This window comes from Podarcis erhardii, assembly GCF_964252035.2.
Source record: "Podarcis erhardii genome assembly, chromosome: 5".
Classification (NCBI taxonomy): Eukaryota; Metazoa; Chordata; class Lepidosauria; order Squamata; family Lacertidae; genus Podarcis; species Podarcis erhardii.
In genome coordinates, this window is record NC_138509.1 from 80172930 (window position 1) to 80188981 (window position 16052).

General features: G+C 43.1%; 1 protein-coding gene across 12 annotated transcripts in view; it reads right to left on the reverse strand.

Moving 5' to 3' along the window:
- The window catches only part of VEPH1 (ventricular zone expressed PH domain containing 1), a 150589-nt gene that overhangs the window by 39442 nt on the left and 95095 nt on the right, over nucleotides 1–16052 (reverse strand). For 11 of the 12 annotated variants that reach the window (XM_081862334.1, XM_081862329.1, XM_081862331.1 and 8 more), the window contains one exon: nucleotides 2854–2993. In XM_081862334.1, the coding sequence (XP_081718460.1) occupies nucleotides 2854–2993 (140 nt within the window). Of the gene's footprint in view, nucleotides 1–2840; nucleotides 2994–16052 lie in introns of all 12 variants that reach the window. The other variant, XM_081862326.1, reaches the window with a different exon arrangement.

Genomic DNA, 16052 nt, shown 5'->3' on the forward strand with positions numbered 1-16052 from the left:
TTCTGTTCAGATTCACTCAGGTGCTTCAGCCCTTACTTCAGTTTCTCTACTGATGTAGTTCCATATCCTTAACACTGATACCACAAGTTTCTCCTACCCTTGGTTCCTAAAATCCGCCTGGGGCAAGAAATATATTTTCTGATGTCTCAGAGACTGCTTCTGTGGGACCTTTGACAGAGTGCACACAATTATCTAAATAAACATTCAGTTTTTAGCCTCCGGTTAACTGTAAATAGATGAGACACTCAAAGGAAGTGTGCGACTTGAAAGTTTTGCTGAATCATTGCCATAGTACATAAATGCAAATGGAAATGTTCCAATGGGTGTTAAGCTACCTGCTGATTGGTGCTCTTGGGATTCGTGCTAGTCCTGTTTCTTCAGCTTTGGCCAAGCATAATAGTCATGCCACAGCTCAACAGCAGGATTTGTGAATGGCAGGAGTGTCAATTTGTGATTGACAGGAGTGTCAACAGTAGTGATGGGCAGGCGTAATTAAGGAGGAAGGAGAAGGCTGTGAAGAGGTTCCAAGAGGAAAAGAAGCTTACAGTTTCTGTGCCCCATGCTTTCTAGATTCAAATACCTGGTGAACTGGTCATGTTATTAAACACTGCACAACGTAAATAAATGCCAGCTATAACTTTGCGCGGCCGGGCAGAGACCCCCCGATCCCAGGCGACCCCCCGGGAGGACTCATGACTCATGACAACCTGTTATGGGATTAAAATTGGCCACAACTTTATTAAACTTTCAGATGTAGGGAGACCTTGGCTTAGGCATTGGGTGTTTATCTCTCCCAGCCCCCGTCCGGGGATCTGGGGAACAGCAGGGTTATCCAAACTGTGTGGGGATTGGGCTGGCTCTGGAAAATGTATGTTTAAGCAGAGAGCCCACCCCCCATTTTGCCGCAACACATGGGAGAGCACTGACAACCTAATGGCGTATGGCCAGTGACTCCCTTCCACACAACCCCTTTAATGGGGAACCCTGGGATCGCCGTCGCAGGGGGGGGGTCATCGCTTCACGGCACCCCCCCCCCCATTTAGGGAAGATAGACTAAAGGATTCCACCCAAGGCCTTTGTTGTGACGTTTTGCTACAGGGAAGGCAAAACCTGCCAATGCAGGGAAATTCCTTCCCGGTCCTTCAACAGCAACCATCATTGACCGTAGCAGCGCCTACATCCCTGTAAAGAAGAGTTCAACCTGCAAAAGGAAGGTGTAAACTGAGGGAGGGCAGGGTGGGAGAAGCTCTGGAGCCGACTGAGGACTCCCAGGTAAGCTCCACCCTCTATTGTGTGTGCAGGGTGGTCCTAACTCTACCTGATCAACTCCCCTGGCAACACCTCCCCAACTGGGATTGGTTAACAGTCTGAGGTTAGGCGGGAACCTTGGGGAGGCGAAGGCAGGCTGAATTGCCGTGGATCATGTAGGACTGAGGGGCTGCACGCGACCCCGCAAAAAGCGACCCCCCCATTTGAGGTGGGGAGTGGTCATTATTGTGTGAGAACAGCCCCATGTCACAGAAGACATCTCTATAGGGGTGCAATTTCAGTGGCAGAGAGGCAAATAAATTTGTGCGTATGGGTGAGTGGAAGAGATTCAAAGCAAGATTGTACTATCTTCTCTTTGCTATATTGAAGATTTACGGCACAATCCTATACTCAGAAGTAAGTCCCAATGGGTTCAGTGGAGCTTACATATTTCCCTTGCTGGGGATTAAGTACTATTGAACTTAACAGACCTTGCATCAGAGTGGGTATGTATATCATCACATTATAAATTGCTGAAATGCAATGTATTTTAAAATCACTTTATATATATATATATAGGTGCTTCAGAGGAATATCGTGATCTGCAGTGGGGCGTTGTGGGTGGGCGGGGGAGGACAACTCCGCCTCCTTACTCTGGTGCCTTTGTGTCTTGATCATTTAATTTGTCTCTGAATTAGGATATGTAAGAATAAAATGAAGTTTGACAGCACTGAAATTGGGTTGGGATTCCTGGACTAATGCGCGGACCGGCTCTCTTCCTGCACAATGCCTTTCCCTTCAGTGGGAATGGGATACTGATACTGAGCTGTGTTTTGCTTTTCATTTGCACTGCCTGTTATTCATACTGTATTTAGACTATTGTGTAGATAGGAGTCAAAATATGAGAGTTGGAATCATCACATGGTAAAAAGAAAATCCGTCAAGAACATTAACATTGTTTGAAATGGGCCACATTTTCCATATTATTACAACTTGCATGCAAAAGCAATTTAGTCGGTCTTTATCCTTTTCCAGCATGATTGCAAAATCGAGTAAATGTTGCAAAATAATTAAAATAAAATAAAAAACCAAACCACCAGAAGCAGCATACAGTACAGTTAAAGCTAAAGGCATGTTAAACAGCATTATTAGCAGACGAAAAATCACAATAATAACAATCCTAGAAGTCTGAGGTAGACATAACACTGGTTCCCTGAAAAATGTAGATTGCAAATCAATAACTCACATACCTGCCCCCATTTCTGTTGCAAGTCCCCATCTATTGCCCTGTTGGTATTAATGGTTTCATGCTAGACTAATGCCAACTATGCTTAATACAAGGACCAAAGTTCCTTGCAAAACCTCAATTTGCAAGCCCGTTCCAAATTCTGCCTTACAAGGAAAGCATAGTTAGCAATGACCCTGGTTAGTATCAGGGCCCCAGTAACTGCAAACCCAGAATAAAAATACTCACCTCACAACAACAGTGATAAGGGTCAACAGCATCTCCAAAGAGATAACAATTTAGACTTTAATTGGGGGTGGGGTGGGGGGAACCTTTAAATGATAAAAGTGCCACTATGGATACGTACATATTGCACACACCTGTTGAAAGAGAAACATGATATGGATCCAAAGCTGAGGCTGTTGACTGATGAGAGTAAAACTGGATTTACTGTACAGGCAGTAATGTCCTTTCAGGGGACAGCTGAAGAACAACTTTGCTACACAACTTCTGACGGTATCTGGGAGGGAAATACATGTTATTAGCGTCAGCTGTTATTATTTAATGGAAACCTAAGCATGATTATTTTACACTTAAGGCTTGCACTCTTTGTTGATACCTAGTACTGTGGTGTTAGGGCATGTTATAAAATTCATCCCTATGGAGGGGTGTGGTAAGGTAACATCTGCCAACAAAGCCACTTCCGAGCTAGGGAGGAGGTGGGGTTGCGGGCTTCACGCCCCTCCCCCACGCTCGCGGGGGCTGGCTTCAGCCCCCGCGATACCAGGGAATCCTCAGATGCGTCATCCCCGGGCCAGCCAGTCGGCTGGACCGGGGGGCGTGGCCTCACTGCATTTAGGTCTGGCGCGGCAGAGGGTATTCCTCTTTCCCGCGCTGCGGCTAGCTAGGTTTTCCCTTCCCTCCCACCTGTTAGGCTAGGCTCTCTGACGTTGCTATGGACTTCAGTTGGTCGCCGTCAAGGGGCCTAGTAGGAATTTTTCCATTTGGCAGATTGGCACCAGCCACTTGGTTTTCGCCTACCTCATAGCAATCTTTCACAACTCCTCGGTATTGGCGGTTAGGCATTGGTAGGGGTATTGCTCTATTATTATGCTGATGAAGGGGGGGGGGAAGTGCCATCACCTTCCCCCAAAGCAAAAGGGTAGTCCGATAAAGGATTATGGGGGGTGTGGCCTTGTCCTAAGCCTATGGAGGTGTTGGCCCACGGCATGCCCCCAAGCGGTAACTCCGGGGGGAGGTCCTAGCTGACATGCATCAGCAGGACTCCCCCATTGGTGGCTAATCCTCACCGGTCTTCAAGCAAGCGGGCTGAAGCTGGTTAGTTGTTAGGACCAATGCCTAAGCCAATACCGCTCAATTCCTGTAATCAATAAAGTAATTCGACCCATTAACCCGAATTTGACCCATTAACCCGAATTCTGTGTCTTGAGGGGGGAGGCGGGAACTCACCACGCAAACTTACAAATCCATAACAAACATTAGGGATGTGATTCTGAGCCCTGCACACACATACTTTTCGTTCTTTACTATGAAATTTCATTTGCATGTTAGAAGATGACCATACATGCAAGGACAAGTCCTTCTTATGGATAATAAATAAGAAGGTCATGTTCCTGTCTACACAGAACTCTGGATGCAACCCACTGTTTGGACGTACCACTTCATGGTTGCATACAAGCTAAAAAGTCGTCTTTTTACTTCATAATAAACACCAGCAGTTTCTCTCTCTGTCTGCATTTTCTTAAGTGCATCTAAATTTCTGAGGTCATGAAGAAACGGATAGTTCTCTCAGTGTGCTGTCACTTTGGCCCAAATGGACAAGCCAACATATGCTCAGCTATCTCCTCAGAATAGTGTTTGCAGAACGTCATAGGTGACAAACCATCACATTGGCAGTACTGAACACCCGAACAATTGCCTGGTAATGATACTACAATAGGAGGAGGAGACTGCCAGATTCTTTTATCTTCTGTTGCTCTAAAAAGTATTAAGTCCGACGGTAGGCATATTTTAAGTATTATAAATTATATATCTGGTTTTTTGGTTTATCTCATGCCTTATATTTATATGCCTAGTCCACAAGGACTAGCTTTTTATCAGACTCCTTAGCATTCAAATGAGTTGTACACAACACACCCGCTTCTTCGACAAGTGTGAATCTTTTCCACCTGATGCTTTCTTAAATAAATAAATAAATAAATAAATAAATAAATCTGCATTCAGTTTGCATTCACAATCTTGCTTACTAAAGTATACTTGGCTAACCACTGTTCACTGTTGGCTATTGTTTAATCAGTGGGTTCCATGATTAAAAAGCTTCTTAATTTATGTTAACTAATAGGCACTTTGAGGCCTAAAACACATCCTCCAGTTTAAACATAATTTGTAGCTTTACTTTAAAACATGCAGCTGTCATCGTGGTCTTTTTTATTTTTAGTAATTGTTAATTGATGAAGAATCTTCCATTTTGTCATTGAACAGAACCACAGTGAGACACAGAAGAAACGTATTTATGTGGCATCTATTTCGTGGCACTAGCCCAAACACAATGTTCATTCACATGAAACAAATCAGAAACCACAAGCCAGAATCTGCAAATTTCATTTCATTTAAAACACACACACACACACACACACACACACACACACACACACACACAAATGAAACATACATTTGGCAGTCTCTTATATCTATCTTTTAACTCACATCTACTATATTCAGAAGTAATTTTCTTCCAAAATAAAAATAAAAAATGCAAGGACGAACTCATCCTCACCACAGTATCAAAGGGAGATCCACATGGGTCTGTGTGGCTGTGTTCAGACACCATGATAAATTACAGTAGATTGGGTAGAGCTATCCCTTTTTCAGTCCTGTCTGTCCGTTCCCCATTCCTGACTCGGGAGCAGACCACCCCACCAATAAATAGTATAAGATAGTGTGCTAGAAAAACTGAGCCACAATGTGTTTAGCATGAAATCTGTGGAGAAAGACCATCAGTTTGTATTTTTTTAGCATTTTAAATAGTGGGTAGATCACAATGACCTAAGCATACAGGAAGCTGAGGTTTAATGCTTTTTGCCGCAGCCTTACTACCGCTGAAAACCATCCCTCAAAAATGGCATTAGTCCCAGAGAAAAAGCTCCCACTGGTGCCAATGGGAGCATTCCCCCCCCCCGGGTCTGTGATAGCAGTGTGGTGACTGGTGAGAGTGATTTTTGTTGGGACCATGGTGGGTTGTGAAAGGGTTAAGTCTCCCCTTTCTGAATATTGTGGTCCTGATGAAAATTGCGCCTCACCTGCTGTTATTATCATTGTTGTTGTTTTTTTAAAAAAATGATAGCTTCCTAATGAGATGTTTAAAATCACATATAGTTTGACCCCCCCCCCCAAAATGTATCAAGTCTGAGCAACTTTGGACACTGCTGAATGGGAGAGGAGGGATGAAATTTATCCTTTTCCCTTTTCCCCCTGGAATTCCTGGAATTCTCTATATTGTCTGAAGTAGAACATTTTCTATACTCTTGGGAAAGTTGTCTTTCCTGTTCCCCTGACATTCCATAAGGTCCAAAGCCGTTCTCGATTATTCTGTAATGCTTTCTCCACTCTGGATTCTATTATTTCTATCAGTGACTTTGAGACTTAAGAAGCTCACATAAGAACAGCTACCCACAAGATAACCAAATATGTATATGATTAAGGCCCACAAAATGTAATAGTTTTCCAGACTTTCCCCTACCACTTAAAAGTTAGACAGGAGATGCCAACTATAGCTTGTATTAAACTTCATTTGATGCTGTTTTGAAGCAGTAAAGTCAACAATCTATTCAAGATGGAGCTGCATATATGGCTGGAAAAAGTAAGGGAATGAAGTAAAATTAGATAGATGATAGCTAGCTAGATGATAGATAGATAGATGATAGATAGATAGATAGATAGATAGATAGATGATAGATAGATAGATAGATAGATAGATAGATAGATGATAGATAGAATCAGTGCAGATTAAATGACCATTTAATTCTTTACATTCTTGAAATGTGAATCCCAGAATCTTGTCTTCTTTTAACAACAGTCTAATACTGTGGATTAAACCACAGAGCCTAGGACTTGCCGATCAGAAGGTCAGCGGTTCGAATCCCCGCGATGGGGTGAGCTCCTGTTGCTTAGTCCCTGCTCCTGCCAACCTAGCAGTTCGAAAGCGTGTCAAAGTGCAAGTAGATAAATAGGTACTGCTCCAGCAGGAAGGTAAACGGTGTTTCCGTATGCTGCTCTGGTTCGCCAGAAGTGGCTTATGCTGGCCACATGGCCCAGAAGCTGTACGCCGGCTCCCTTGGCCAATAAAGCGAGATGAGCGCCGCAACCCCGGAGTCGGTCACGACTAGACCTAATGATCAGGGGTCCCTGTACCTAAAACTAGTTTACCTAATTTGTTTTCTAGAATTTTTGCCCCTCATGTGCTAAGCTTTGCATGTTCAGGGATATAGTAAGGAGGGATATTCAAGCATGTGATCCCCCAGGTGATGAATGGGGAGGTCCTCCAGATGTTGTTGAACAACAGCTTTTTTTTTAAAAAAAAAAAATTAATTAATTATTTACACCCCGCCCATCTGGCTGGGTTTCCATCAACATGGTCTGCTGACAATGCTGGCTTGGGACTTACTGGTGTTGAAGCTCATAACAATGAGGCAGGATGAGAACTATTTCATCCATTCATATTCATCAGCTTTCACTTTCTTCGAGTAACATCTCGGCTGACTCGGCTTTATGAATGTCCCAAACTAAATTAGGCATTGAGGAAGATGACTGTCATCTGTAAATGCAAGTGATTATACTATGCCTCTTCACCAAAGGCTCTGAATGACCAAAATATGCTTTCTGAAGTGGGCAAGAATTGAAGGCCATAGACATAAGCAGTGGGAACTGTAAGATGCTGGGAATTATAGCTCTCTCAGGCATAAATGACAGTTCATAGAATTCTTCAGGGGAAGCTGTGTGCTAGAAGAAGAAGAAGAAGAAGAAGAAGAAGAGGAGGAGGAGGAGGAGGAGTTTGGATTTGATATCCCGCCTTTCACTCCCCTTCAGAAGTCTCAAAGCGGCTAACATTCTTCTTTCCCTTCCTCCCCCACAACAAACACTCTGTGAGTTGAGTGGGGCTGAGAGACTTCAAAGAAGTGTGACTGGCCCAAGGTCACCCAGCAGCTGCATGTGGAGGAGCGGGGAAGCGAACCCGGTTCCCCAGATTACGAGACTACCGCTCTTAACCACCACACCACACTGGCTCTCGTATGGTATGCATACAGCTTTAATGTCCTTAACTGTTATGTACCTTTTTATTTTATTTGACCAAACTGCGGGAGGCAGTGGAAGACAGGAGTGCCTGGCGTGCTCTGGTCCATGGGGTCACGAAAAGTAGGACACGACTAAACGACTAAACAATAACAACCTTTTTATTGGGCTGTATGAATTTAATCTCGTCCCAGCAAAATGATCAACAAACAGTGGAAAGAGAACAGTAGCTGTATGCAAATAGAACTGAGATTAGCGTATTTGGGACCTGTGCTTTTCCACTTGTTTGTTAATGATCCAGAGTCTGGGGTAGGCACTGATCGCCGGCAAGATCGCCGGTGATACCAAATTGCTGAAGAAAAAGGAATTGTGGGGATTTCCAAACTTCCCATGCTGGCAAAGCAGTACAAGGGGAGGAGGCAGACACACAGACACTTGTAAACATGATATTGGCTATTATTACAGATTACTGATATACAGTATGGAAACTACCTTTGGAAATAGGTGGGACGTAATAAATAATAAAAGCTGCAGGCATTGCGATAAGCATTTATCACAAGCCATACCCTAAGCAGTAGGAAATCTCTGCACAATAAAAGAGACCCATCACGGTGTGAAATACGGGGAATTTCTTTAAATCAACAACATATGGTGACCTTACATAGTATCCCTTTCTGTGTTTTCCTTGTGGCAGTACGCAAGACGATTATTCGGTTATTGTGAACACATTTGACCTTTGCAGGTTAACAAAGGAAGGTTAGAAAATGCATTCCATGAAAGACAAAAGAGAAAAGGCAGAGCTCTAAAGCTACAGGAAAATGGCTGCATGGATGAATTTAAAGTAACAGCCTGGATGAAGTGTGGATATTTCCCCTTGCTCAGACTGCTGCTTGCTCCTTATGTCATTGCTGGCATTTAGCTATCCACTTCTCTTGCATCAGATCTAAGCCTTGGCCCTTCTTTGGGATGGAAGACTCGCAATCAGAGACCAGGGAATGGTCCAACAGTATGAAGTGCCACTACCATTGCTAAGGCTTAGATGCGTCCCTGTTAGGATGCGAAGAGGGCCCTCATTTCATCTGCATTCATCTTCTTGGAGAAATAAAGGTGCAATACAGCTACTGCAATCCCTTATTTGACTTGTGCATTTTCAACCATACGCTGGTTGAAATTGTGCAAGCCAAGTCCCAGGCAAGGTGGACAGCCCTTAAAAGCCCTTTTCACACCGGGTCCACTTGGGGTTTCCTGGCACAAAAAGAGCTTTCAGCTCACTGCCTTGCTTGCTGGTCAAAGCCCACTCACATGTTTGGGCATACGGTGGTACCTTGGTTCTCGAACAGCTTAGTTGTTGAACAAATCGTCTCCAGAACACTGCAATCCCAGAAGTAAGTGTTTCGGTTTGCAAACGTTTTCCAGAAGCTGAACATCTGACACGGCTTCCAATTGAGTGCAGGAAGCTTCTCCAGCCAATCAGAAGCCGCGCCTTGGTTTTCCAATGGTTTCAGGAGTCGAACGGACTCCCAGAATGGATTTAGTTCAAGAACCAAGGTACCACTGTACTTAAGAGTTTCTGTGCACATGGCAGAATCCACAATTTTCAGGAGCATAACACCAGTCTTTAGAACAGCTTTAAAACACTGCATAACAACCCAAAATGCACCGGAAAGCAGCAGCAGCAGCAGCAGAAGAAGAAGAAGAAGAAGAAGCAGAAGAAGAATGCTAATCTAGGTGGTAATCAGTAGTGCAAGAAGCCAATGTCCATCCGAGTGTAACTGCCTGAGAAGGCAAAACTTGCAGAGAAAAATGTCCATAGCTTCTTGAAGGGCAAGACGGAAATTTCCATATAAAGGAATAAATTCATAAAACATGAAAATAATCACCTGGGACATGTATGATCATGAGGATTTATTCTCTCTATGTGTCCATATGAAGAGTCCAAACAAGGATATGCAGATATACTTCAGGATTCAGAGTATATCACAGGAAAAAGGCAGTAATAGGTGTAAAGTGTAATGCTGAAACCAGCCCTTTAGTTCGTATCACAGTAGCTTAAAGTTTAATCAAAATGGCCAACAGCAAGCAACTTATGGTGCCTGTTTGGCAGCGGCATAAAGACTCAGCTGATGGGGAAACTGCTTACATCAGTGTTTACTACACACCCACCCACCCACACCCACTCCACTTCTGATCCATTCCAAACCACCTCACAGAAACAGAACCTCTGCTCCCTTCCCAAGGAGTTTCTAGCTCTGAAGTAAGATTTCCCTAGCAATTAAAGCAAACATTTTAGGTGATGTGGGAGTTCCATGATAGGAATTATCAACCTATATTTCTTTTACAGAAAGCAGCTATTGAGAAGAGCCCCGGTCAGGACTGTGGCATCAGGGGAAGAAGGTTTAACTCTTCCCCACATTGCACTTCCTCGCCCTCTGAAAATTATCCACTGAAGCTGCTATCCGCACCCATTGGAAAAGGTAAGGCCATGCAGAGCTGTGACATCTGGCTAAATAATGCCCCCCTCCTAGTCATGAAAATGGGAGAAGGTCCTTAATTCTATTTCTGAGCAGCAGATTAGTGCCCCTCTTATAATACTGGCTGTGCTGCCATGGGTACTAAAGTGCAATTGGTAAAGGCAGCCTACATAGAAGAACCGGTTTGAGTGTTGGCATGTGAACTTTTCACAGTATGGGAACAGTACTTTTGGGTCTGGAGCTTAACATCAGATTTAAATAATAAGAGGCCAGCTAATTTTTTATTTTTGGCATAGTGAAAACACAACTGATTTTCAGAAATGCTGCTCTGCGTCTCTGCAAGTTTGTGGTTGCATTGAGTTAGCAGAAGCCCATGTGTTCTCAATCATGCTTTGGCTCATGCCATGCTTAAATTTATCAAAAGGTTCCAGAAGCAAGCACTGCAGGGGAGCAGTGATCTTTCCCATCTATTCCATCATATGGTACTAATTATCTCACAGCACAGCATAAAACATAACACCAACCAAATTCAGACCAAGGGCACTCTTGCCCTAGTTATCAAGGGGAATTCTGTCATACACTCCATCAAATATTTGCTGTTTAAGTTTATATCCTACAGAAAATAATAAAAGCAAGGGGGGAAAGCCAATGCAGAGCTTAAGACAAAACTTTACAACTGTCGTACCAATTTGCTTTCCCCCAATCTAACATAAAATGCACAATAACTCATCAAAACTACTTATGAAAACTATGCAGCATTGAAATATAATATGATGATTTATGCGATGGAATGCGAGCTATCATGGACACTGAAGGGAATTTCATTTCAGCTGGTCACTTCAGTTGTAGGGCTTTCTAAAAGTTTTCATTCTTATGTTCAAGTGTCAGCTGGAAGTGGGAACCAGCTCCAAGGAAAATCCCCCAAGCCCTATTCAGGCAATCAGTATCTGTGGGTACCAAACAAATGAAACATCTTTTTGGAATGTGTGGGGCTAGCTCTCATGACAATCACAAATATGCCGGCCAATGCAATAATAGTCTTGCATGAGAATAGGGTTTCTGACACAGTCAGGAACCCTGTTTGACTAGGGTTCTTATTTATATGTTTGAAACCCTACATGCACAGAAGCACCCATTCAGGCTAACACAATTCATGTGTCAGCCAGTGGCCTGGCTGGCAGTTGTGTTGTTGTCAAGAGGATGAGGCTAGACTTGTATGTTATCACAGGATCCTTCATGTGGTCAGAACCAAATGTCTGAATGAAGCTATATTTGCTATCATACTAGCTCAATAGAAGGCTCTTAGGAAAGAACCTTTTATGTGTAAAGTCCATAAAAACAGGCTAATGTCAATCAGATAATAGGTGGACATCTAAGGCCACTGCTTAAAATTAGATGTGATTTTAGCAATACATTTCCCACTTGTTTCCTGTCTTACATGCTGTTGATCGTAAGGTCACAATATTGACTGCATTGATCTCATGTGTGCAGGCAACCTGAGAATGATCTCAAAATATGTCAAAGTAATCAATTTCTGTAAGATCAAACAGGAAAAAGAAAAATATCCTGTTCTACTAGATATATACAGAAATAGAACCGGCTGGAAATCCCAGCCAACAAAGTCCAACTAGATTTAATAAACGAACTGGTCCTCCAGGAAATTATAAACCAGTAAGCCTAGCTTTGTAGTAAGCAAAATTCCTGAAACGCAGATAAGAAGGAAGATCGCAAGACATCTGGAGAAATATAAGCTGATGAAAACTACCCCTCCTTGTTTTGTTTTTAAATTAAAAGAGAAACAGGTGGAAAAGATGGTAATTTTTTGAAAGTAAGGAAGAAAGATGAAATATTGTGGTTGTCGGTGCATTGGATCTAGAAGCTATTTCATATATAAATATTAAATAAGTGATCTTGGATGGAATTAAGCAAGATGTAAAGCAGGTTCTTTATTAAATTTAACAGATCAGGTTTTTTATGGTTTGGATCTTGTTTCTTCCCCCTCTGAAATACCTAAGCACTAAACTTGAGCTCCAAGTTATGCAGCCCAATTCTAGAACTACTTCTGCTTACTGAGTGCCCTGGGACTTACTCCTAGCTAAGCATGTATAGGATTGCAGCCTCATAGACATAAATATGAACCTGTGCCAGGTTGTCATGGGGTTTGATTTTCACAACAAAAGATAACATTTCTAGCCAAGCAAAGGACACTCCTAAACTAACTAAATAGCCATTCACTTCAAAATTGCTACCCAACTCAAGCAAAGTCCTTGCCGGGAACAGGAGGCGGGAGAGTTACCCTTAGGGTGGCCGCATAAGGCCTGCTAAAGAAGAAGTGTACCACTGAAAAGAGAGCAAAATAGGGTGCAGGAGTGCATAAAACTTGCACACACTAATTTATACGTGTTGATGCAAATTTGGAATAATTAACTGCTGTATAATTAACTAGAAAGGCTGTGCATCCCTCCACAGTGGGGCTGTGTGGCTTGTGTGCTTGCTGCTCAGGAGGTAACTGCTGAGGGGCAACTTCAAGCCGTCTGCTTCCATCCCTTCTTCTGGGTCTGTACTTTAAGAACTGGATGGGACAACTCTTCAAATAGAGGAGTCCTTCAAATTGTGGATTGTCCGCAGGCAACCCTTCAAATAGAGTGTTATCCTCTGTAAAGTGGGATACATAGTTATAAGAACCATAACAGCTTGGGCTTATCCACACTTACCTTTCCGCCACACTTTTCAGGCACAGTCTGCACTTTAAAGCTCTCTGTCTGACGGCCCCACTGTTTTTCTCTGAAGCTTGCCCCACGAAAACCTGCTCTTTAAAGCTGAATCAGAGCAAACAACAACCCACAGAAATCCTGAATAGCTGTTTGCTCCAATTCAGCTTTAAAGAGCGGGTTTTTGAGGGGGAAGCTCTGGAGCAAAAAAGAGGGCACTTGGACATGGACCTGTGCCTGGAAAGAACCATAGAATTTTAGGGTTGTAAGGGACCCTGAAGATCATCTAGTCCAACCCCTGCAATGCAGGAATATGCAGCTGTCCCATACGGGGCTCGAACCTGCAACCTTGGCATTATCAGAACCATGTTCCAACCAACTGAGTTATCCAGGCTGAGTGGGGCAAAAGTGTGGATAAGCCCATCATTTAACTATGGCAAACTGAAGCTTTATGTGAATCACAATCCTTTTCCTTTCTTGCCAAGAGAGGACTCAATAGCAGGGCCTATATCACACCATTGCTAAATCATTGTATGAGAAAAGCTACCAGTGGAACAAGTTTCCTGCACTCTGGGATCTCCTAGGTCTTTGAAGGGGTCCTTAAATAGATTAAGTGAAGTTTCCCTAAAGAAATATAGAACAAGGAACTAAACTGGTTTCTCAACTGTAGGTTTCATTAAATCTTAAAGGCATTTCTATACAAATTCTCACTAATTTGTTGACTAAAGCGTGTTCTCCTTCATGGAGAGCACGTGTTGCGGTGGGGGCCACCAGGACACTCCAAAGTTGGGGGGCGGGCTAATTGATCGTTGGCCACTGATGCGATTGAGGCTTCCCTTGTTGTTGGGAAGAAGTTAATGTTGCCATTTATTGATTGACAGCCAGAAATAGTAAAACTCCTTGCACGAGGCTAGGGCTTCCTCTTTTCGCCCGTGCATTGGATTGCCTGTCCTTCCCTCCCTAGAATAGGGTTGTTTGCTTTGACCTTGCTATGCCTGTCATGGGGTCGTCTGCTTTGGAGCGGGGGCCTGGTAGGAATTTTGTCCATCTGGCTGATTGGCTGGGGCCATTTGGTTTTTGCCTACTGCGTAGCAAATCGTCACAACTTGTAAGGTTCACGGTTAGGCATTGGTTTATGGTTTGGTTGGTTGAGGGGCATGGATTGGCTGTGCCTGCCCCTCTAATGCTGCTGCTGCAAGGGATTCCGTTAAAGGAATTGGGAGCTAACTATTGCTTGTCCACTCTGACAAGGGGGCTCGGGCCATAGCAATGAGCTCCTGGTTGCATTTGGGGTGAGGGCAGGTTCCCTGCTCCGCGTAACCCCCAAGTGCATTCCCCATCATGCGGAATGTCAGTCTGTCCCCCATGGTGGGGGCAGATAGTCACAACCAATGCCTCACAAATTTGTATTTTAATAAAGTTGTGGCCAAAATTATGCCAAAAATCTTAAACAAAAATTTCTGTGTGATGTGTGAGTTATTGGGGTGGACCTGGGGACCTCGACACGCAACTGCTCAAAGCTGCACCAGTAAGCAACACTCACCCGAATCCCAAGTGTGTTTACCCAAAGTATACCCAACCCTCCAAATGCCCTGAAAATACTGGGATTGTCATGAAAATCCTTAAGCCATCATGGCTCTCACTTTCTCACAGCCCCAAATTTCCAAGGGTCTTACTGGAAGTTCAGATATGTGCATCCATTTAACACATTTCTTAGATCTATGCCTCCTGCTCCCTTGCCCCTCCCACTCAATATGGTGTCACTTCCTGTTTTTATGTGCATGTGTGTAAACAAATATACTTGTGCCTACCTAGAGAGCACCCTGAATATGTATTTTTGAGTGGGATTATTTTGCTTTTCAAAATGATAGATGCTTCCTGAGAACACTAATCAAAGAAATAATGTTTCATTTTAAAGGTATATAGAACACAACTGACACAACTGAAGTGGCAGTTCTGAGAACTCTTCGTACTTATACCTTGTATATTGCAGTACAGTCATGTTGTAACAAACTGTTAGTCATGTGTGGTTTGACACAGATTGCGTATTCACCATACTCCTTACATTTAATATTAATAAAATTGCAGCAAATTCCAGTTTGGCTAATGCAACACCAAACAGCTGTGTATTATTTGTAGCAGGAACTTGTGAACAGTTTCTTAAGAAATGGGTGGGATGAAGAAGAGCCTAGCTCTTGATGTACCAACTGCAGAAATTAAAGAAGTTCAGATTGCAGCCAAATTTCAGAACAAGTAGTTTATGGAGTTTTGGAAATATTAGCTAAGTGTCCCGCGTGCAATGGACATGAAGGTATGGCTGTGCATGTATGGAGTATCAGTCACATCAATCTTACAACGTGTGGGAATTTTGCCTCAATAATCGTACTTAAGGAATTCTCAGGAAATTACAACAGTAAAAGTGAGTTCTACAATAATGGCATAGTTTAATTACTGGAGTCACCATGCTAAAAGCTTTGGTTCACATTGAAATGAACCCAATAGGATACAACTGTGGGGAAATTAGGAGGGCTTCTCATTCATTCATTCATTCATTCATTCATTGAATTTATATACTGCCCTATACCCGGAGGTCTCAGGGCAGTTCACAAAAAAAAATTAAAATCAAAATATATAAAATCAAAATAAAAGCAATAATCCAATACCCCCCCCCCCGAAAAAAGAGCTACATTTTAAAGGGTATAGGGTGTTGATTAGGTCAGCCAAAGGCCTGGTTAAAAAGGAATGTTTTTGCCTGGTGCCTAAAGGTGTGTAATGAAGGCGCCAGGCGAACTTCCCTGGGGAGAGCATTCCACAGATGGGGAGCCACTGCAGAGAAGGCCTGTTCTCATGTTGCCGCCTTCCTGACCTCTCAGGGAGGAGGCACATGAAGGAGGGCCTCAGAAGATGATCTCTGCAGGTGATCATGGTGATCTAGCCAGTGTAAAAGAGACAAGGCGGTCTTTCAGGTAACCTGGTCCTAAACCTTTTAGGGCTTTATACACTAGTAGTAATACTTGGAACTTAGTGCATTGCATTCATGACCAACTAATTCATTACAGTGGGTCTACTACTCTGAGCATAAGCTAG